This window comes from Zalophus californianus, chromosome 11 (assembly GCF_009762305.2).
Source record: "Zalophus californianus isolate mZalCal1 chromosome 11, mZalCal1.pri.v2, whole genome shotgun sequence".
Lineage (NCBI taxonomy): Eukaryota > Metazoa > Chordata > Mammalia > Carnivora > Otariidae > Zalophus > Zalophus californianus.
In genome coordinates this window covers 64,205,369-64,226,862 of record NC_045605.1, presented here as the reverse complement: position 1 = coordinate 64,226,862, position 21,494 = coordinate 64,205,369, and the positions used below count along the sequence as shown (strand labels likewise).

At 49.6% G+C, this 21,494-nt stretch overlaps 1 protein-coding gene across 3 annotated transcripts in view; it reads left to right on the top strand.

Moving 5' to 3' along the window:
* Positions 1-21,494, top strand: part of TRIM66 (tripartite motif containing 66) — a 41,534-nt gene that overhangs the window by 12,377 nt on the left and 7,663 nt on the right. For all 3 annotated transcript variants that reach the window (XR_003517382.1, XM_027578977.2, XM_027578976.2), the window contains exons 8-15: positions 1,906-2,023; positions 3,413-4,314; positions 5,692-5,853; positions 16,888-17,409; positions 17,570-17,762; positions 19,806-19,866; positions 20,285-20,459; positions 20,735-21,024. Coding sequence is in view for 2 of the 3 variants with exons in the window: in XM_027578977.2 (XP_027434778.1) it covers positions 1,906-2,023; positions 3,413-4,314; positions 5,692-5,853; positions 16,888-17,409; positions 17,570-17,762; positions 19,806-19,866; positions 20,285-20,459; positions 20,735-21,024 (2,423 nt within the window). In the remaining variant the exon portion in view is untranslated. The remainder of the gene's footprint in view (positions 1-1,905; positions 2,024-3,412; positions 4,315-5,691; positions 5,854-16,887; positions 17,410-17,569; positions 17,763-19,805; positions 19,867-20,284; positions 20,460-20,734; positions 21,025-21,494) is intronic.

The following is a 21,494-nucleotide window of genomic DNA, read 5'->3' as shown; positions in this document are numbered from 1 at the left end:
AGGAGGCATGGAGGATGATGTTGAGGTATTCGGCTTGTGAGGGTGGTGAAGACCAGGAGAAGGAGCGAGAATTTTGAAAGAAGTTGGTGGGGTTTATATTGGGATATGTCGAATCTAAGGTGCCTGCAGGGCATCTCAAAGGAGATGTCCAAAATCTGTTTCAACTGATGGGCCTGGAAGTCAAAAGGAAAGTCAGGGTTGGGGATAGTGATGTGGGAGTCACTGGGGTATTGGTGGTGTCACTTCGGAAGAGTGTGTGAAGGAAGAAGACAAGACATCTGGAACCGAGGGAAATAATAGCATTCTCAACAGAGACAGAGGAAGAATAAGAATGAAGGAGGGTGAGAAGCAACAGTCCAAGATGGATTGCAGGAAAAGTAGGAGGGGGTGGTGCATAGAAATTAACAGAATTTCAGATTTCAAGTTGTCAATGTTATCGTTGCTACCTAGGTAAAAGAGGATGAGTAGTGAAGAGAAGCTTTGAGATCTGGGAATCAGGAGGTCCCCGGTGATCTTTTGAAAGAAATCCCAGCAAAACAGGAGGGTGAAAAGCTAGAATGGGGGGGACCGAGGGGAGGGGAGGAAGTAGAAACAGAAGTGAAAAGAAAGGACATAAGGTAGCTTGAGAAGCAGACAGAGTTGGGGGATTGATTTTAAGTATGGAAGACATTTGCACAAGTGCATTTGGGAGAAGAGGTTGATGATAGAGAAAAGAGATGTGTGGTAGAATGAGTGTGCTGAGAAGGCAGGGGGAACCAGTTGACCCTAAACATAAAAGGCACTTCCTCTGAGGAGGGAGGACAGGAAGGTCTCCATATAATGTTTGGAGGTAGGCAGGGTACGAGTTTGGGGCAGTTTGTCTTTTGTGTCTCTTGTCCTTTCTGAAGTAGGAGGTGATGAGAGAGTTAGGCACTGAGTAAGTGGAACTGAGGAGAGAAGTGAGGACTTTAGTCATTGAGGATAGTGGAAGAGGAAGCCAACAAGAAAAGAAATGATAAGAGAAAGGACAGCAGGGTGCCCCCGAGGTTAGTGGTCACTGAAGCGACCCCAGATAGCATGGCTTTGGGATGGCTGGATTGACCTAAGGGTAATGGACAGGCGTGATGCGGAGGGAATTAGGCCCTAGTGATACTGTTACTGGAAATGACGGGAAGCTGGGCCGGCCCTAGGGACTGATGGAGCGGGGCTTGGGGAGTTCAGTGAGGCTGGAGAGCATGCTCAGAAAGAGCGAGAGCTAGTTAGAGTGGGGGTCAGTCGTTGCGGATGAAGGTCTCTAGACGGAGAAGAGGTCTGGGTACGGTACGCGAACTGAAAAGAGAGGTGAAGGTGATTGGCACTAAAGAGATGGAGTAAGAAGAGGCCAAGACGGTGACTGGGACATTGGTTAACTAGATGCTGGCAGGGCGAGTTGGACATTTGCCCAAGTCCTGGATGCATGGGAGAGCTGATGATAGGAGATGGATGCAAGGGATGAGGGGAGAGGAGGGCAGTTGATGAGGATGGGGGTTTTACATGTGGTGAAAGGACAGCAGTGGGGAGCTCAGAGAAAGTCGGCCCCCACAAGCTTTCTCACTGAGGTTATGGTAGAATGAATGGAACTCTTGACAGGGCCGCCAGGCAGGTGATCCTGAGGGAGAATTACCAACCATTCAAGGCCCGAAACAGATAAGAGTATAGGGGATCCAGAAACCTGGATGAGAGGAAGGGAATCAGCTGGTAGGGGGAGGGGACAAGAGCAGGGGAAGGGAAGTGAAGGTACCAAGGTACAAGGAAGTGAACATATGGGGGACCTGAGGCTAAAGAGCCATGGCTCCCAGCCCTTCAACCTGTCCGAAGAGTGACAGAGAGGGAGTTGTCATTCAGATGCAAGACGTCCACAGAAATGACCTTTTGGGCTGTTGTCAGATTGTGTTTCAGATGCAGCGATTGCTGGAGACAAACTGTAACACAGATCCGGGCTCCCCCTGGAGTATCAGATTCACCTGGGAGCCTAACTTCTGGACCAAGCAGCTGGCTTCCCTTGGTGAGCCAGAGCCCACCCTGTGGGCTTTTACATAATTGCTAAAAATGAGTAGAGCGCATCTGCTTAGCTTACTGGGTAGGTCAGCGTAGGCCCAAGAGAAAGCACTCCCTGAGACTGGAGCCACTCACAGACCTCTGCGTGTGTGTTTGGGGAGGAGGGTGTTGGGGAGAGGGGACAACTTCAATAGCAGTGGCAACCCAGGACTCTTGTAAACAGGACCAGTTGAAATCTGAGCTTTCCATTCTGCATGAGTGCCCTGTTACCTTGGTTTCATTGCTGGAGAGGAGACAAGACAGTGGCCCTGTTCTCCAGAATGCTGGATGTGTGTCTCTGTGGTCCTACAGGGGTATTCGTGTGTGTAGGCACAAAATGGGTATCGGCATTAAAGAGAGGGAGGGAGGGAGGGAGAGGGGCCATGTCACCACCCCCACCCCCCCTTGGAGCTGAGAATGTAAGCAGATAATTTCTGAGCTTCCCTGCTGCAGTGATTTCCTGGTGCTCAGTCTTAGGCAGAGTGTAGACAACTTGAGATTGTACCTGTGTGGCTGGCCTGATGTAGGTTTGTTATGCTAGTGGCCACTGGCTGCCGTCATCCGGGTGGTTAATGTCCAGGAAAGTTTCTTGAACTTGACAGAGTGCAGCATAATATTTAGGTTTATTTTTTGCTTCCCTTTCCCCTTTGATTTAATTCAACAGACCTTTGGTGGGCCCCTGCTGTGGGCCCGCACCCCATGCTGGGCGCTAAGGGACCAAAGGTGAATAGAACACAACTCTGGCCCTCAAGTTGCTGAGTCTTCCCCCAAGTAAGCCTCATTAAAACAATGAGCTGAAGAAACCATGAGACTGAGCTGGAGACTCATGCACGAGGGCCAGGAGACCTCAGGACGAAGCTAGCACTTGTCACGGACATGATGTTGGGGCTCCCTGACTCCTTCCGTCCTCCTTGCCCAAAACACAACCCCCCAGACCTATATTTGGAGACTTGGTCTTTTGTCCCAGGGTGGGCTCTCTCTCCTTTGCAGTTTCCCAGCATGCTACCTCCCCAGCCCCAGCTTCGATTTTGTTTGTTTGTTTGAGTCTGTGTTCAAAAGGAGTGGGTGCTGTTTGAAGGAGCCCATGGTTTCTCTAGCGGGATACAAACAGGGTGAAGACTGAGCATCTGGAAATAGCTGAGCTAATTTCTCGAATGCCCTGGCCCCCACAGGTCCACACCCGTTCTCTTGCCGGCAGCATTCTAGGCCGAATCTCGGAGATCAGGGTTGAATTTGCTAATCTCTGCGCCGGGTACAGGTTTATTGGATAATGTCCTTTGGTCCCAGGAGCAGGAAGCGGCAAGCGGGCAACAAGTGCAGATTACTTTTGGAAACACTCTCTGTTCTGAATTTCCAGGCTGTATAACTACTGAAGGCGGACAGCTGTCCCGGGCAGATACTCCTGCTTATGGAGGCTTACAGGGACCGTCATCCTTTTATCAAAGCCACCAATCCCCAGTGGCTCAGCAAGAGCCTCTTAGCCACCCCTCGCACAGGTTCCAGTCTCCAGCACTGTGTTCCTCCTCTGCGTGCTGCTCCCGCTGCTCCCCAGCCTCACCCTCCCTCAAAGGCCAGGTCACCCCCGCCAGCATACACCCAGCCCACGGCTTCAGGCAGCCCTCTGAGATGGCACCGCAGCAACTGGGGTCTCTGCAGTGCTCTCCCCTGCTGCCCAGGGAGAAGGAGCTGGCTTGCAATCCTCAGCCCCCAAAGCTGATGCAGCCCTGGCTGGAAAGCCAACCACCTGGGGAGCAGGAGAACCCAGCCCAGCGGCTCGGGCCGCAGCTGACTTCCCAGCCCGTGTGCATCGTGCCCCCACAGGATGTTCAGCAAGGGGCCCATGCCCAACCCACCTTGCAGACCCCCTCTATCCAAGTGCAGTTCGGCCACCACCAGAAGCTGAAGCTCAGCCACTTTCAGCAGCTGCCGCCGCAGCAGCTGCCCCCTCTACCCCCTCCGCCACCTCCACCCCAGCAGCCGCCACCACCTCTACCTCCACCCCAGCATCCGGCTTCTAGTCAGCATGGCAGCCCTCCTGGGCCTGCCTGTTCCCAGAACGTGGATATAATGCACCACAAATTTGAGCTGGAGGAGATGCAGAAGGACCTGGAGCTTCTCCTTCAGGCTCAACAGCCCAGCCTACAGCTGAACCAGACCAAATCCCCTCAGCATCTTCAGCAAACCATTGTGGGGCAGATCAACTACATTGTGAGGCAGCCAGCGCCCATCCAGTCCCAGAGCCAAGAGGATGCTGTGCAGGTGAGCCTCAGGGTGGCTTGGGGCCGGGTTGGGGGGGCGGGGAACATGTCTCGGCAAACACAGCCTCCCCAGTCACGGGGTGGCACGGGAACATGGTTTCTTCATCTGAGGGCGGCCTTGAACTCAGCACTCACATTTCAAGTCCTCCCTGGACTCCACTGCCCATCTCAGGAAAGCTCCCGGAAACACAGTCGTCCTGGCAGAGATCTGGGCTCAGTACTCTCCATAGTAGCCTGGCTTAGCCCTGCCCTCCTAGATGACCCTAGGGACCTTGTCCATCAATAGAACCTTCTGAGTTGTGCCAGACTCCTGCCGCTGTTGGGACAGAAGGGAGGCTGTCTCTTATCTTTGTAACCTCCCACTTCCCTTGCTGGGAACTTAGGACTCTCAGATGGAAGGGGAGAGCTGAAGGAGGGGAGGGAAGGGGTGCATCAGATACCAGTGGGCCGCATCTTTGTAACACCACACAGCTATAGACTTAACATTTGTTTCAGACCTCCTAAGCTAGGTATGTTTTGTATACACTATATTATTTATCCGACCAACAGTGTTAGGCAGGCATTGCCATTTGTTCTTTATAGGCACAGAAGTGAGGGTTGGAGAGGGCAAGCACTTCGCCTAGAGATCATAAAACATTGAGTGACAGAGCCAAGACTTGGATCCCGGTCTGCCGACTGTAGTTCAACAGGAGAGGCCCCGTTCTCCCCCTGGGGGGGTGATGAATGCTGCTCCTCTCTTCTCTCTGCTAAGAGCCAATTGAGGAGGTGCAGATTGTACCTCTGGGATCTTTGCTGCATTCCACGTCCTCATCCGTAACCTGTGCTTTTCTTTTCTTCCAGAGTTTCCCATTCTAGCCCCTTCTCCCTATCCTTTCTCACTTTTCCCCCCGTGGTGTCTCCTTTAAATCTGTAATCACATTTATATCTTCAAAGCAGCTCTGTGGACTTTTACTTTATTATAAAATATAAGGCCTCCCATTTATGCTTTAGCACCGACAATGTCAGATCGTGCTTCAGATGTCTCCCTCTGAGGCTCAGTTCCTTTGAGGAGATAGGAAATCATCCTGAGGATGGCAGAGAAAGGTCCAGGGTTCACTGAGGACCACAGGCGAAATGTAAGTCAGACATGTTAGGATTACTTTGGTGAATATGACAGAGTTAGCCCAGAATTCTCGGGCTGGGTTCTATCCTAAGACTGTCATATTAAGAGGTAGTCTCACGAAGAGTTTAGAAGAGAGGGTCTTTCTTTCTGAAAAATTTTCCAGCAGTTCACAATGCGTAGTTGGTGACAATAGGCAATGCAGGGTGGGCATCAGCCTTTGCCACCGCTCTTGCTCTTTGAGGGAAAACCCACCCAAGTTCTTATTTGCTCCTTCAGGCTTCAGAGGAGCCCCCAGCATCGGAAGGCCCAAAGCCAGCTGTCCCTCTTGACAAGAATACGGCTGCTAGCTCGCCCCAGGCGCCTGGGGAGGAAACCCCTCCTGGTGCACCCGCACTGGACGGCACCATCCGGCACCCTTCTCCGAATGTGGTGAGAAAGGTACTAATGGAGCCTGCTTTTCCTGACTGCAAGGGACCCACTGCCAGCCAAGACCCCAGGGACCTGGATGCAGATGACTGGGTCGGGGGAGGAGTGTCCCCGTTCCATCCCTGGGTATTACACAGCCCTGACTCAGGCCTTCTGGCCTAATGAGTCAGCAGCATAGGTCCTCCTTCAGGCCCATTTCCACTTCCCCACACACACACTTAAAACGGGACCAACTGGGCTTCATTTAGAGCAGAAGGGGGAAGGAAAAGGGAAAGAAAGCCAATTTATGACACGCTTACACTGTGCCTGGAATGGTGCTGGGGCTTCACGGTTCTGTGAGGGGGCCGTCCCCATTTTCTAGCTGAGGAAACTGAGGTCTGGGGCCCTATAGCTAGTAGATGAAAGGGCTGACATTTATTTAAAACAAGGTTTGTCAGAATCCAAAGACTGAACTGTTTTTTCTCTGCAACACAAATGAGGAAAATATTTTATGTGGCTGCACGACCCAGAGTTGATTGGCTTGAGAATTTGAATCAGTGGAGTTTGTCGGGTGAGTGGTCTGCAGGGATGTCCTGCAGAGTGGCTGAGCAGCTAGGGCTGCTGAGAGCTCTTGAAGATAAGCTGCTGGAGCCCTTCCTATCCACTGATTTACCTGCTTGCTACAGGTGTTCATTTACTCTGGCAATCAGCCAGAACACCACAACTCGTGGGCTGTCCTCCCCTTATCCCTGCCCTTGACCCTCACCCCTGTCACCCTCCTAGCTGGAACCGCACTCTGCCCTCCCTGTCTCCCTTGGCCTTGTTCCACTGTCCTGTTGCCTTCTCCGGTCTGGTACCCTCAGGCCTCCTGGCGCCTCCTCTTAGCCATGTACTTGAAGCTGTGTCAGGTGTTGGGTACCCCTCAGCCTGCACACTCAGCCCTGCACAAGGCTCTGGCTCTGCAGCCCCAGTTCCACAACTGTTCTGTGTACCTGCCCCTCACCGTATTTCCCCCAGCACCATCGCCACGTATATCTTAGTCTATCCCTGTGATACGTGAGAAGAGACTTCAGAAAAGTAAGGGGATGGCAAAGATGAAATTGTAACTTGGAAATCCCTGGTGGCTCTTGAAATCCGGGTAGGCCTCTGGTATTGGTGGGTTTTGGTCTGTGCTGGGCCTGTCCTGCCCTGTAGGAAACGGTTTGGCCTAGAGGCCATAGAGATGCTGTAAATGGGCCCTTTGTGGCTCTCATGAGTTTAACTTCTTATACTTGGGCTACTTACCTATCCACCCATCCAGTTATTTATTCACTCAATATTCAAAAAATATAGATTCGTCTCCTAGTATGTGCCAGATGTTTTCTTAGGGGTCAGGCACGTATCAGTGAATAAGAGCCTCACACTGGAGCTTACAAACTAGTGGAGAGACAGTTAAATAAGCAACAATGTGATAAAGGGCTGGAATAGTCACTGGGGTGTAGAGAAGGAACACATAACCCTGGAAAAACTGTTCACAGAGGACTTCCTAGGGGACATGCATGATTTTAAGCTGAGGTTTGAAGAAGTTAGGCTACTGAAGGGGGATGAGGGAGAGGGCTAGACTAAATAATCAAAGGGAATGGCTCCTAGGAAGGCCCAGAAGTGAGAGAAAGCCTGGGGCACTTAGAGGGGGTTTCAGATAACCTGGCCTGGTGGAAACACGAGGTGGACTGGGGAATGGGAATGGAACCAGAGTACTTGGAAGGCCCTGTAAATTATGCTCTAGGGTTTAGCGTTCAGTCTTGGGGGTTGTGAGGGGTGAAGGGAGGAATTCTTAGCAAGGAGGGGATACAGTTTGAATTAAATTTTAGAAAGGTCACCTTAGCTGTAGGAAGGGAGACCAAAATAGTACAGTGGGGAACCTGTAACAATGGGTATAAGGAGGAAGCGTGGACTTCAAGAGATCAGATCACAGGAGCTTTTGGACTTGGAGTCTGATTGGTGATGGGAAATGAGGGAGAGAAAGTCCTTTGGCTTAACACCCAGCTCTGTCTTGCCCACTGGGTTGCCGTTCGCTGAGATGGGAGCATGGGAAGAAGGGCCTATTTGGGGGGAGGAAAAAGTTAAATTTGAATTGTTGGTGTTCTCCTGTGGAAGCTACATAAGAAGATGCCCAGAAGGTAGCTAGCTCTGGATGTCAGTAGTTCAGAAGGAAACATGGGGATTGCCAGTGCTCAAGGGGTAGAAGCCATGCAGAAAATGCCGCTGCTTCTTTAACGGGACTTGCTTCTCTTCCTATACACAGGACAGAGGAAAGGAGGTGAGCCATGTGCAAACATGGAGTCTGTGCTGCCCGTGCGGGTGGCCCACAGGGCTCTCTGAGCATCAAGGGGATGCCGCCCTACTGTGTGGCTATGGGTTGGCAGTGGGGTTAGTCAAGGTCCTAGGAACTCTTAACTTTTCTTTTTGAGCCGCCCCTGACCCTTATTAACCTGGGCTCAGGGAGAGGTTCAGAGGGACAGGTGCCCTGGCCCTTTCCTGATGTTTTATAGGCCTCTTCATGGTTTGGACTCCCCAAAAAAGGAACCTCAATGTTGCCATCCTGGCCCAGAGGAGCCTTTGGGTCTACTTGGCTGAGAGAGGTACTGGTTAGATCCAAAGCTACTAAAATAAGAAAAAGGGCTTTCTTTTTGAGGGAATTCATTGCCTTGAAGCTGGGTTTGGGTATGGCTGAGGGCGTGATGATTGAGGACACCGAACAACATTTTGAGCATCTTATCATTGAATGATAATACTTTGCATAGCATTTTTCTACCTGTTCCCTTAGATTTTTACATGGATTATTCCATTTTATCTCTTTGTTTATCCTAGAAGTACTATGAGGAAGCCACTTTCATATTCCCCTTTGAAAGATGTGGAAACTGAGACACAGAGAGGTTAAGTGACCCACCTAGGAGCTATACAGCAGAGCATTGGCACAGTTAGGACCAGAGCACGGGTTCCTGACCGTGGCCGTGCCCCAGGGGCTAGGTTAGATTGCCTCTCCTTGAGCACTGCAGTGGGGGAAGCAGGAGGACTCCATCTGGCCTCTCACTTGCTGGATTTTCCTCTTTACACTCGTTGGAGTAGCCCGAGGCCCTGCCAGGGAGAAGGCTTAGGACCCAGCCTCGTCTGGTTATCTCTGTGTGGTCGAAGTGTTTTAGCCTCCAGCCCGCTCCTGAGCCTGTCCTGACCTGCGAGGACCAGGGAAGTCAAAAGTCTGTGTGAAGGCCACGGACCGGAGGAAGCTGCGGCACCAGGCTCCTCTGTGGGTGTTCCTCAGGGACTCCTTCACGCTCTGAGCTGCCGACTGACGTTCCATCTCCATGAGGAGGACTTCAGTTACCGCACAGCAACTGTGCACACGTACTTTCGAGTTGGTGCTAACTGAGCTGCTGGTGAAAAGTGAGATAGGGAAGTTTTCGAATGGGTTTTCTAGTGGCTTGAGCTCTGTAGTCTCAGAAGCAGCTTCCCCCACTACCTTCCCTGCGTTCAGCGGGGTGTTCTGGAATAAATTTTGACATCTGTCTGGCCCTCGTGGTTGCCTCATCTTGGCTTAGCCACTCTGAAGAGAGACCATGGTTACAGCGTGACAACAGAAGGTCTTACATCCCGGGGGAAACCGGAAGACATTTTGATGACTTCATCTGTACTTCTGAACAAGTCAACTGCTGAAAAACACACACTCTCTCTTCCTCAAAGCTTTCGTGGAGTCAAGGCTGTAGGCATCACAGAGAGCCTGTCTGAGCCCTAATTCAGCTGCGAGGGGGACCTCTCTTCTGCTTACATGTGGTCCACATCCTCCACAGGGGACTGAGAGACCACCAGGATACTGCTTATGACTTCAGAGGAGTCTGAGATGTATTTTTAGCAAATGATGCCTAAGCAGTAGGCATTCCTGTGGTCCATGTTAGTAAGAGTGATGCAGAAGAGGTTGGGATAATGACTCACACGAAGAACATTCACATCATTACCAAAGCACTTTGATGCCTGAGCTCATAATCTGATTCTTACAACTCAGAGGTACATTAACCTGTGGAGGAGGAAATTGAAGCCCAGAGATGGGAAGTATCTTGTTTAAACTCATACTCTAAATCCTGGCTTACGTGAGGAAATACAGGGTGTCCTGCCTTCACAGTCTCCAGATCCACGTCTGTGGGCCAAATCATGGCTTCTCAACTCCAGCAATGATCATTCCCTCAAAGCCTGGCCTCAACAGCAGAGCTTGCTCAGAACCCTCCCAGGCCTCGGGAGGCTTTCTTAGGGCACAGCCTGGGTTCTGGTCAGCAGTTGCAGAACTGTACAGAGATCTGCTCTGTCCTGTTCAGAGGCCAGCCAAGTATTCCCCAGGTCTGGCTCCCTGAATTTTACAGCCTCTAGGAACTAGGCTCTTTCTTCAGTTCTAGCCTCATTTCACTCACTCATTTCGCTCACCCATTTCACCAAATCCAAGATCTTTGTCAAGGTCTCCCGGTCCATGAGAAAACAGGTCCTTGTGCCCGGGCCCTAAATTTCCTTACATTGGCCTGGCCAAAAATATCTCTGGTCTCATTCTCCTAGGTCTCCCAGGCTTGGGTTTTGAGGGTTCCACTCATTCTTTTCTCTTCCTTCCCCCTCAGACTCTGGGATCCTCTTTGCTTTTTCTGTCTTCCCTGAATCATCAGGGTGCTGGGCACCCTTCAGTTCTTCTCTCTTCACCGCCCATGAATATTTTCCCATTTGACTCTGGTCAGTTAGCATATATTACCATAGTTGCATCCACAGGAATAGCCTTAATTTGTACAAGAGCTTTTCATTCAGTTGGGGGGAGTGGTCACTGTCATTAAGAACAACAACTTTGCTATTAAAAATCAACTTGTGAAACCACTTGCTAGGAAAGTTAGTTCTTTCCTCAGGTATCTGATTCAGTTGTTTGAAGATCTACTAATGTTCAGCCAGTCTACCTGATCTGAAGCTGTCAAAACACTCAAATATTCCAAGATTTAATTCACAAATCTGTTTACCTCAATCCTTGTCTCCTTATCTGTTTCCTTCAACCAGAGTGAAGGCCTTTAGTGTGTTTCCAAGACACAGTTTCCAAGTCATTGCTCCCTTCTTCTCTGTACGTTTACAGGGTGGTCAGTCTGTGACAATTCTAACTACTGGGGCAAAATCCTAAAACCAGAAGTGAGCGGCGAAGCTTCAGAGCAGCAACGAGAACAGAAGTCACAAACCCCAAACATTCTATTTGGCATGAGATCATAAGTCCATGCTCAGGTGTCTAGTCAGAGGTCTTGACCACAAGCTTAGTTATATAGTTTCCTCTGGAAATTTTCATTTTTCCTACATTAGAGCAGTAAGCAGAGTAGAAGCAAGAAGTCAGGACTTCTGTAATGGCAGCTAATGACAAGGGAGAAGACAGGAAACATCACCTGGACAAGTGCCACTTTGGGAGGTCATTCGGTGAAAGGACAGGCTCAGCCGTACAGGCCTTAAAGCATCACTGAACTACAGCCCACTCCAGCGATAGAGGTCTATCCAAGTTCCTTTATGTCACTAAGGAATGGTCTCATGAGGCTCCCTGTACGCTGTTTATTACGACAAGGTGGTGTGTAAAGTTTTAGAAGTACTCCTATTCAAGATATTTTAAAGCCAATTGCATTTTGTTACTGAAAGAGATATGTTTCAGATATTTGGAAAATTAATTTCTGTGGAACACCACCCTATTTGTGCTACTTTATCCCCAGCAATATTATCTTGCTGTAAGAACCTGGAATTTATATTAAACTCAGGGTATGTGCTTTAAGTGTCTGTGTATTGACTTCTCTATCATGTCTTACTAGACTGCTAGCTTTCTGGCTAATGGCACAAAATCAAGACCAGCCAGTAGATTTTTAAGGCTGGGCCCAGATTCCTAGTCTTGGGCCTATATAAGCTTGGGAAATCTGTGTCATCACTCTGTGTCTCAGTTTCCTTTTCTGTTGAAGGAAGGAACAGTGCTTTCTCTGAATTTTGACAACACCATGCGCCATATATCTCAATAATGTAAGCCCACTGAATTCCAGAACAAGATCTGAATGATGAGGATGGAGAGGGAGGCGGCAGGTAGAAGAGCAAAGGTCAACAGAAGACAGGCCAGGTAGATGAAGTACTGCATAATGACCAATAGAAGAGGTTGAAGGTCTGGCGGTTCAGGGAGGTCACAGGTCAGGCAAGCTGTGGAGGCAGGTGGTTCAGACAGGTCACAGGTCAGGCAGGTGGCAAACAGAGATCAAGGAAGAAAAAGAAGAAGAGGACAGGGACAGAGATAAGAACATACAAGTACGGGGGAAGGAGAGAAAATTAGGAGCAAGTAAGGAGATGCAAGTGAGGAGGGTCAGGGCAGCTCCCCTCGTACCCCAGCGATGACCTGAGCTGATTATCAGAGTGAATGTTTTTGGCATTTTTGACTTCTCTTCCTCCCCTGAACGAGAAAATAGTTTATTTTCACTTGCAAACTTCAAAATACATATTTTTCCCTCATGAAATCTGTAGGTTTTGTATGTGAAGAAGGCAAGGTGTCTGTTATGTAGCTGACAACTTGGAAGTGGTTGCCTGTATAGACCTTAGAGCTGGCCATATCATTTTGCCTCCTCTCATTTGACCTCTGAACAATCCTGGGTGCTAGAGAGGGCAGGCAGCATCATCTCCATGGACTGATGAGCTCCTCCTGTGTGTGCAGCACCAAATGATAAGTGTGGCCATGTTCCCAAGCCTGGCATGCTCTCAAGAAGCCCCATCCTTCCTTCCAGTCCCTGGAGACCCAGCCTCCTTTCCTAGCCCTGAAATTTGGCCCTCCCCTTCTCCCTACTCACCTGGTAGCCCTGGCAGCAGGGTAGGATGGAGGTTCTCGATCCTCTCTTTCCTCCTGCCCAAGAAATAGTTCCTTCACTTTTTGTATTTTGTACCTCTTCACTCCAGAGAGCCAAATGAAGTATCAAAAATACCAACACACAGTGTACCTATGTTCCCGAAATGCCACTGTATTTGTATAACCTGTAGAAATAGGGTGGGGCTGGCACTTTCCTTGCACTTTCTCTGCGATCCTTCTCAGACTTCTCCCATGGATATTTCTCAGGTTCTTTTTACCACTACCAGAGCCTCTTCCCACCTCCTGATAGCCTTGGTCTCCTGGAGGTTGGCTGTAGATGTGGACATGAAGAAGACTAGTCTAGTCTACAGTATCTTAGGACATATGATTGACCCTGTGCTGTGTGCTGTGTGTTATAGGAGCAGGTTCAGCAGGCCCAGCTCAAAATAAACTGTTACAGAATTTCCATAGTTCTTCCATGGCTCAGTCTGCATGCCCTCCTCTATCATTATATTATGTCACATTTCGTGATATGCAATAAGTAATCAGGACAAGGGAATTGATATCCTACAAAGATATCATGCCTCTAATCTGGAGATAGAGGTGGAGACAGCGTACCTCTAATCTGGGGCGTTTTTGTCTGTGGGAATTTAATGTTGTGTATTTTGTGACATACAACACCTGACCATTATTACTTGGGATTGTCCCAGGTAGACCTGGGTGCCCTTCATACTTGGCACCAAGGATCTCATAGAGAGAGTCATCTATGTCATTGGCAGATGAGATGACCACCAGAGCTGCAGGGAATATACATATCAAATGGGGAAAGGGTAAAAGAAACCAGTTCAAAGGATTTAGACTGTCATATATTACAAAAGGGGTTGCAGCCATCACTGGGCATTTGTGTCCATAGATAAGGAAAGATAGTATCTTCGAACAGCTGTGGTGGCATATAACCAGGACAGCGGGGATGCCAAGGAAGGCAGGTCACGGCACGTTTGAGATAGCTCTTCCATGCTTACTCTACCCCATTCGCTCTGAGTAGTCTCCCGGACCTCCTTCTCCTCGATATTCCTTATCTGGGGACTTAGACTGTAGAGCAGATTGGAGCCGTTTTATTGAACACTATTGAACTGCCAAGGAACATAGAAAAGACAAACTTTTCTTTGGGGAGACAAAGGGCATTTATATTTAGCTTGTCTGCCCTTTGAAATTGAGAATTAAGAATAGAACATAGAAACTTTACTAAAACAGTGAAATAATAAGGGAAAAGCGTTGGAAAGAGAGAAAGAGACTGATAAGGAAAAAAAAAAAAAACAGGAGAGGAAGAGGGAGAAAGTCGAGGAGAGCAGGCGAGGGAAGGACAGAGCCTGAAGTGCAGAGTGTGGGAGGGGGGAGTTCGTACAGAGAAGGACCGAGACAGACAGGCCAAGGTCAAGAGTGTGGCGTAGGCGCCGGAGATCTGGATTCTCAACCTGTAAAAATCCCACATCACATGTCATGCTTAGTTGGTGAACTATTGAAAGGAGCCCCCGAGGTCAGGAATGAGACTAGGATGGCTACCATCATTACTTCCATTTGACCTGGTCCTGCCGTACTTAGCCGGCAGAGTAAGGCTGAAAACACATGCAGGGAAAGGAAGAAGTAAAACTTAACTGGTCACGGATGACATGATTTGTGTGCACAGAAATTCCCTGAGCGACTTCAGCAAGGTCTCTGGGTACAAGGTCAATCTACAAAAATCAATTGCGTTTCTATGTGTGAGCACAAATAAAGGGAAATGGAAATTTACGAAGTGATGTGTTCACTTACATAAAAAACTGCGGATGCCTTACTGAGTTCGGGCCACAAGAACAACACTAACAGTCACGATACTGGGGGCAGCAGCAGTAGCTGGGGGTCACTGAGTACCTGCCATGTGGCAGACAGTGTCCTAAAGCTTTACCCTGGATTCATTCTTGTCACCTTCACAACCACCCCTGTAACATTTGTGATGAGGATTCAGTGAGGAAATGTACCTAAGACACTTAGCAAATTTCCTTGCATGTAATAAAAGCTCAATAAATGTTAGCTATATAAAGACAAGCATGATTTTAGAGAGATGCATACACCCTGTTAATAGAACGAAGCTGCTATTTATCCGGTTTAAGATTTGTAGAACAGTCACACATTATTGTTGTGTGTGTGTGTGTGTTTTTTTTTTTTAATTTTAAGCAGCTCATGAATTCATTTATTCAGCCAGGTACTGCTCCTGGATCTAGAAATACAATGGGTAACAAAATAGGTAAAATCCATGCCCTAGTGGAGTTTACAATTTATGGGGGAAAATGGAGATTCATCAAATGGTCTCACAACTATGAAAATACAGCAAAAAAAAAAAAAAAAAGGAGTTAAAAGAATGTAAAAGAGAGGAATGAGGTCTGGGCCACAGAATGAAAAGGGACTTTGATACAAAAAAATCACAGGTGAGCTGAGTTTAGAAGGATGTAAGTGGTACAGGGGCAGGGATAGGAGAATGTTCCATGGAGAGGAAGCAGTCTGTTTGAAGGGGATGAAGGTTGTAGGTGAAAGGAGAGCCTGGCAGGTTTCAGGGTTTGAAAAAAAATGTCTGAGTGGCTGGAACTCAGAGAACGGGAGGGTTGTTGCGTGGGTAGGACAGGGGATGGGTGGTCTTTTTCACAGTTGTCCTAAGAACGGTGGAGTGCCCTGTGGGGCTTCATGCAAAGGAATGATGTGGTCAGATTTGTGTTTTGAAAATATTTCTCCACTGAGGAGGCTACTGCTGTAGTCTGGAAAAATACGGGAGTGTAACCCAGGCTCGGGCACCAGCAATAGAGAGAGGAATTGGGGGAAGATGTGTGAGTTGTTTAAGGGGTAGAATTGATGAGGTTTGGAATTAGCTTGGGTGAGGGAGGAGGGATGCCCCACTAATACTTCCCCTCCTAGCATCTGACTTGAACTGGTGACTAGGAGTGACATTCACTGAGGTGAAGACAGCCTTTTCTTCACCATTAAATGGCTTTGCTAATTTTATAGTGAAACTTGAGAAGATATTTGAGGTATTTACTTTCCTGTGGAAATTTGAATATGTTACTCATAGGGAAAGGCTGAAGACATTGATTTTGGAAGCTTAGAGATGTTTACTCTTTGTTTCCCCTTTGACTTTCAAAAGCTGTCAAATTGTTCTATCTTTAGTCTTAAAAAAAAAAGGCAGGGATATCAAGCTTCTAAATTCCTAAAAGTTACATTTAGAACCAGTCTCTCACTGTCCCCCTTCCATCAAATATATTTCTCCAATCTGAGAAACGGAATGCATCCAGTGCAGAAATCTGTACGTCTTAACTTCTCTTTGTGAACCTTTAGGTCTCTTCTCCCTATATCACCAAGCAGTTAGACAGGAGAAAGTAATTCTTGGGGTTGGGAAGTTATGGCCTAATCCAGTGATTGTCCAGACTGGGCTATATTAAGACCTAGCTGCTCTGATGTTTTCTGCCTCCGGTTAGAAGGTCTTTGGCAGATCGAGTGGGGCTAGGAAAGACTTTCACATCTTCTTGGTCAAAGCCTTCCCTTAATGCTGATGGTTCTGGAGTTGATCTGAACAGGCCTGTGAAAAGGGCCGAGTTGGCCCAGGTTCCCCAGCGCTGATTGGGTCGCCTCGGGCCTTGGCATTATCTTAGAGAAGACCTGAGGCAGATCAGAGTTTGAGCCTTCTGGACTTCCTTCCATTTTTATGTAGCAGAAACTAGTCCGCAGGAATGCCCAAAGGGATGAGAAGGCACTTAATGATTTAGTCAGAGGGGAATGTGAAGTTGGAGGGCAATCCCACAGTCTGATCCTTTGCTTAGGTACTGGATAGGGGGTGAGGGGTGTGGCCTGATGGTGGCTCTTGTGTGTGTGTGTGTGTGTGTGTGTGTGTGTGTGTGTGTGTGTGTGTGTGTACCACCCTCAGGGTCACTCTCCCACAGTTTCATCTCTGTCTCACAAACACACATGCACACGAGTGTCCTCAGTCTGTGTCCGCCTCTCTGTCAGAGCCTAGCAGCCTCCTTGGCATAGGGGAATGGTAATAGGACTTCATGTGTTGTCTGAGTTTCCTGCAGCTCCTAGACTCTGAGGCCAGAGTGAAATCTGAGCATGGGAGCTCTCTCGGGCTGCATCTCTCAATCCCTCCCCCCATCCCCTGCCAAAAGCCTGACTCTGCCCTGTGTTCCTTCCTGCAGCATTCCACTTCGGTGAGCATCATGGGCTTTTCCAACACGCTGGAGATGGAGCTGTCATCTACCAGGCTGGCAAGGACCCTAGAGCCACAGATCCAGAGCACGAGCAGCCTGACTGCTGCCCCTTCCCACATGGTCCCAAGCCTGCTGAGTGGCACGCCCACCACTGTGTCCAGCCTGATGAGCGGTCAAAACCAGGCTATGCCCAGCCTGACAGCCAGTCATCTGCAGACCATACCCAGCCTCGTACGCAGCGTGCCCCAGCCCATGCCCAGTCTGATGAGTGATTCCTCCCAGGCCATCCCAAGCCTAGCAAGTGATCACTTGCAGGCCAGGCCCAACCCGATGTCCGGTCTCACCCAGACTATGCCGAGTCTGGCAACTTGTCCTCTGCAGAACATGCCTCCAGCAGCTGACATGCAACCAGAAAGTGGCTCCAGCTGCAGTCCTGGCTCTGGCCGAGCTGGAGGGAGCCTGTGCCCTGCTGATGTGGCTGACCCCTCTCTTGGGAATGCCCTGTGTAAGGTAAGTCCCGGGGAAATGACATTCAACTTCCTCTGCTCATCACTGGGCAACAGGGTAGCCCCTGAAGGGCTTATCCTGGCCTTAGCTTCATAGCTCTATGACTACTAACAGCAAAACCGCTTGATCTCTTTGATTCTTGTTGGCCTTTCGCTTTTGAAAGTTGGAAAATGAGGATTCTACCCGCTTCACTGACTCTCTGGGACAAGACCTGACAACCCTGGGTCTGGAGGTTTCCAAGGATTTGGCTATGCCTGCAGAATTGGAGGAGCCAATTAACCTCTCTGTGAAGAAACCTCCACTGGTCCCAGCGGTCAACACATCCATGGCTCTGCAGCAGTACCGGAACCCAAAAGGTGAGGCACAAGTCAGCAAGCAGCCTGTCACTTGTGGGGGCCATAGATGTGAGCTCAGCACTCCAGGTCAGATGCAGGTCAGGAGACAGGCTCGAGGCAGGAGGGAGCAGCGTTTCTCTCAGGCTCAGTTCACTTCCTCCCTCCAGAACTGACTTACTGGGACCTGTTCTGTTTCCCTCACTGTGGCTGGGACTTAGCCTTGTGTAACATTTCCATGCAAAAAGTTCTGGAGGTCTGGGTCAGAGGTGGGGGAGGCAGGAAGCACTCATCTCAGAAGGGCTAGCCTTGGCAAAATATTTTAGGGAAAAGAGCATATCTGACTTTGGAGTCAGGTATATGTCACTTAGAAAACCAGTTCTGTCTTTTTATGTTTGACCTTTCTGAGCTGGTTTCCTTCTCTGTAAATGGGGCTAATCATAGCTACTTCATAGACCACTGGGACAAACAACTACAGTGAGACCATTTGATGACTTTCTCTGTAGTAAGGAGAATTGGCCTTGCTTTCCCTCGTGCCCGGCAGTCCCGTGGATTTGTGTTGTGCCCCAGGGTTAAAAGGAATTTGGACCAGTGGACACTGGCTCTGATTCTCTTCTCAGCTTCCCACACCACCTCCTCAAGTGGGGCTTCCTTTCTTCTGTCATAGGCGAGGGCTAGTCAGGGAGTTTGAAAGCAACCACCGAGTGAGGATTTGGGACTTTTTCTGTTTAGTGTATGATACGTGTTTAGTCTGTAATGATCACTCTATTTCCTATACCTTTAATAAACAAAAATGAAATAATTTTTCTCCATGTTTTTTCGCACTGACTGAAAGACCAACTGAACAATATTGATTCTTATTAACTGCATAGTAATGGGACCCTAAATTTTAAGCAATTAAATGTTTTGGACCCTGCTTGCCCATGGAAAGTGCTGAGGACAGGGCCTGGTGCTTGGTAAATGCTAGTTTCCTCCTTCCTCCGCACACCGCCTGCTGCCCATCTACACAGGCTCTACCGCACCACTCAGGGTAGGGCTGCAGGGAACCTTTTGCCTATGGAGTCTGAACTGGACTCTCAGGCAGTACTAAAATCCCAGCACTTGGTTGAAAATGCAGAGGCTGGACAGAACCACTGCTGAGAGCATGTAACACCAGTATATGGAGAACAAGAGATTTCTGAACTCATTTGGAAGGTGAGGAGCTGGCCCCTCAGCACCTGACCCAATACTCATCCCTAGATAGCCTCTGAGTATTATCTGTTTTTTTTTTTATTTTTAACTTTTTATTTTATTTTATTGTTAAAAGATTTTATTTATTTATTTGACAGAGAGACGCGGCGAGAGAGGGAACACAAGCAGGGGGAGTGGGAGAGGGAGAAGCAGGCCTCCCGCCAAGCAGGGAACCTGATGCACGGCTCGATCCCAGGACCCTGAGACCATGACCTGAGCCAAAGGCAGACGCTTAATAACTGAGCCACCCAGGCACCCCGAACTTTTTAAATTTTTAAATATTTTTTAAGTTTTATTTATTTAAGTAATCTCTACATCCGACATGGTCTTGAACTCACAACCCAGAGATCAAGAGTCGCATGTTCTTCAGACTGAGCCAGCCAGGCACCCCATATCTGTTTCTCTTTTTATTTATTTATTTATTTATTTATTTATTTATTTATTTTTAAAGATTTTATTTATTCCCATTTGAAAGAGAGAAAGAGCACAAGTAAGGGACGGAGGTGGTAGAGGAGAGGGAGAAGCAGGCTCCCCACTGAGTGTGGAGCCTGACGTGGGGCTCAATCCCAGGACCCTGGGATCATGACGCGAGCCAACACCAAGAGTTGGATGCTTAACCGACTGAGCCACCCAGGTGCCCCTGTTTGTCTTTTTAAAAGAAGGTGACCTTCTTCCCCTCTCAGGAAGGAGAGCCATGGTAGGATTGCCACCCTTATGAATGATTACAGTGTGGGTAACAATTGTGTGACAGGTGTGTGGCCAACGGTATGAGTAGGACATATGAGTGGAAGGTGTGGGTCATAAATGTACGTCACAGGTATTTGTCTTTCGCCTTAGAGCATGAGAGTTTTGAGCAAGGAGCCCTGGAGCTGGATGCAAAAGAGAACCAGAGTATCAGGTAACAGGCTGTTGGCCCAATCTCCCTCTCTCACCCACCAACTTCATGTCCTGGGAGGTTGGCACAGGAAGTCAGCAGCCTTGATGACTTAACTAGAAGCGGAAGTTTACTTGCAACAATCTTCTTCAACTCCCAGATGCTCGAGTAGGATCTGTGTGGTTGGGAGTCTGGGATCTTGTGGGAGGGTATCCTGGCTCCGGCAGCAGGGGGCATGTACTCCGTGTGAGGTCCTCCCTCTTTAGGAATTCCCCTTTCTTTGAGCAAAGCGCTCCCCTGGGGCAGGAGAGTGAAACGTGGGCCTGTACAGGGTGGGACTGCGATCTGGAGTACTGGCATGTGGGATCATGGAGGAGCTGACTTAGAGGCTGGGGTCAGAGGAGCCTCCTCCAGAGACCCAGGGGTGTCTCTCTTGCCACAGGCCCTTCAGTAGTGAGCCTAAGATTCCCTACGTGCGGCTGGAGCGGCTCAAGATCTGTGCGGCCTCCTCGGGAGAGATGCCAGTGTTCAAGTTGAAGCCCCAGAAGAATGAGCAGGATGGGAGCTTCCTGCTGATCATTGAGTGCGGCACTGAGTCCTCCAGCATGTCCATTAAGGTACCACTCTGCTCTGTCTTGTCCTTGAACTTGGCCCACCCTGGAAGCCCCTCTTCTCCCTCTGCCTCTGTCAGAATTCCGGCTCTGGCACTGGCCCTTTCCGGAGTCTGATGTGCGTGGGGCTGCAGCCTGGCCGGACTTACCCCTGGCTGTGAGGGGGCTGTCCCAGCGTTCCCGGGGCTCGGCTGGCCCGGGGGCCTGGTGAGTCCGTCCTCTCCCACCCTCCACAACTTGTTGGTGCTGTGCTCTGACTGCGGACTCCCTTCTTCTCCAAGGTCAGCCAGAACAACCTGCCTGATGCCGTCCAGGCCCCAAGTCTGGGGGGAAGAAAGGTCACTGTCACTTCTCTGGCTGGGCAGCAGCCTCCAGAGGCGGAGGGTGCATCTCCTCAGGAACAAAGACTCATTCCTCGGACCCCTGGAGCCAAGAAGGGGCCCCCAGTACCCATAGAGAACGAGGACTTCTGTGCCGTGTGCCTCAACGGGGGGGAGTTGCTGTGCTGTGATCGCTGCCCCAAAGTGTTCCACCTCTCCTGCCACCTGCCGGCCTTGCTCGGCTTCCCGGGGTGAGCCGTGTGGGTCCTCGCGGGCCGCTCTTCCGGGAGGCCTCTCCCAAGCCCGCGCAGCTCCCTGGGCTGGGCTTCCTCCCTGGGCTGGGCTTCCTGCCTGGTCTGGGCCCCTGTGAACCGCAGGCTGCGAGTCAGCGGCCCCACTGCTGTGTGCCTTGTGCGCACCGACAGGCGATGTTTGAGATTGGAGTGGCTTCCTTTCTTCCTCTGTTCCCAGCTTCCTCCTACACACACAGATTTGTCCCCATACTCCTGTCGCAGCTCCTTGCTGAGTCCTGTGATTTTCTGGATTCACTCCATCCCGAGTTACTGAATTTCTTTCAAGCTGGTGGTTAGGAAGCCATTCCGTACAGGGCAGGGCTAGGGACCGAGTCTCCAAGCCACTGCGCCTCTGCTGCCCGCCCCCACCACCACCCGCCCCGGGTATCTTGGAGCAGAGGGACAGGGGAGGTGGCTCTGGGCCACGT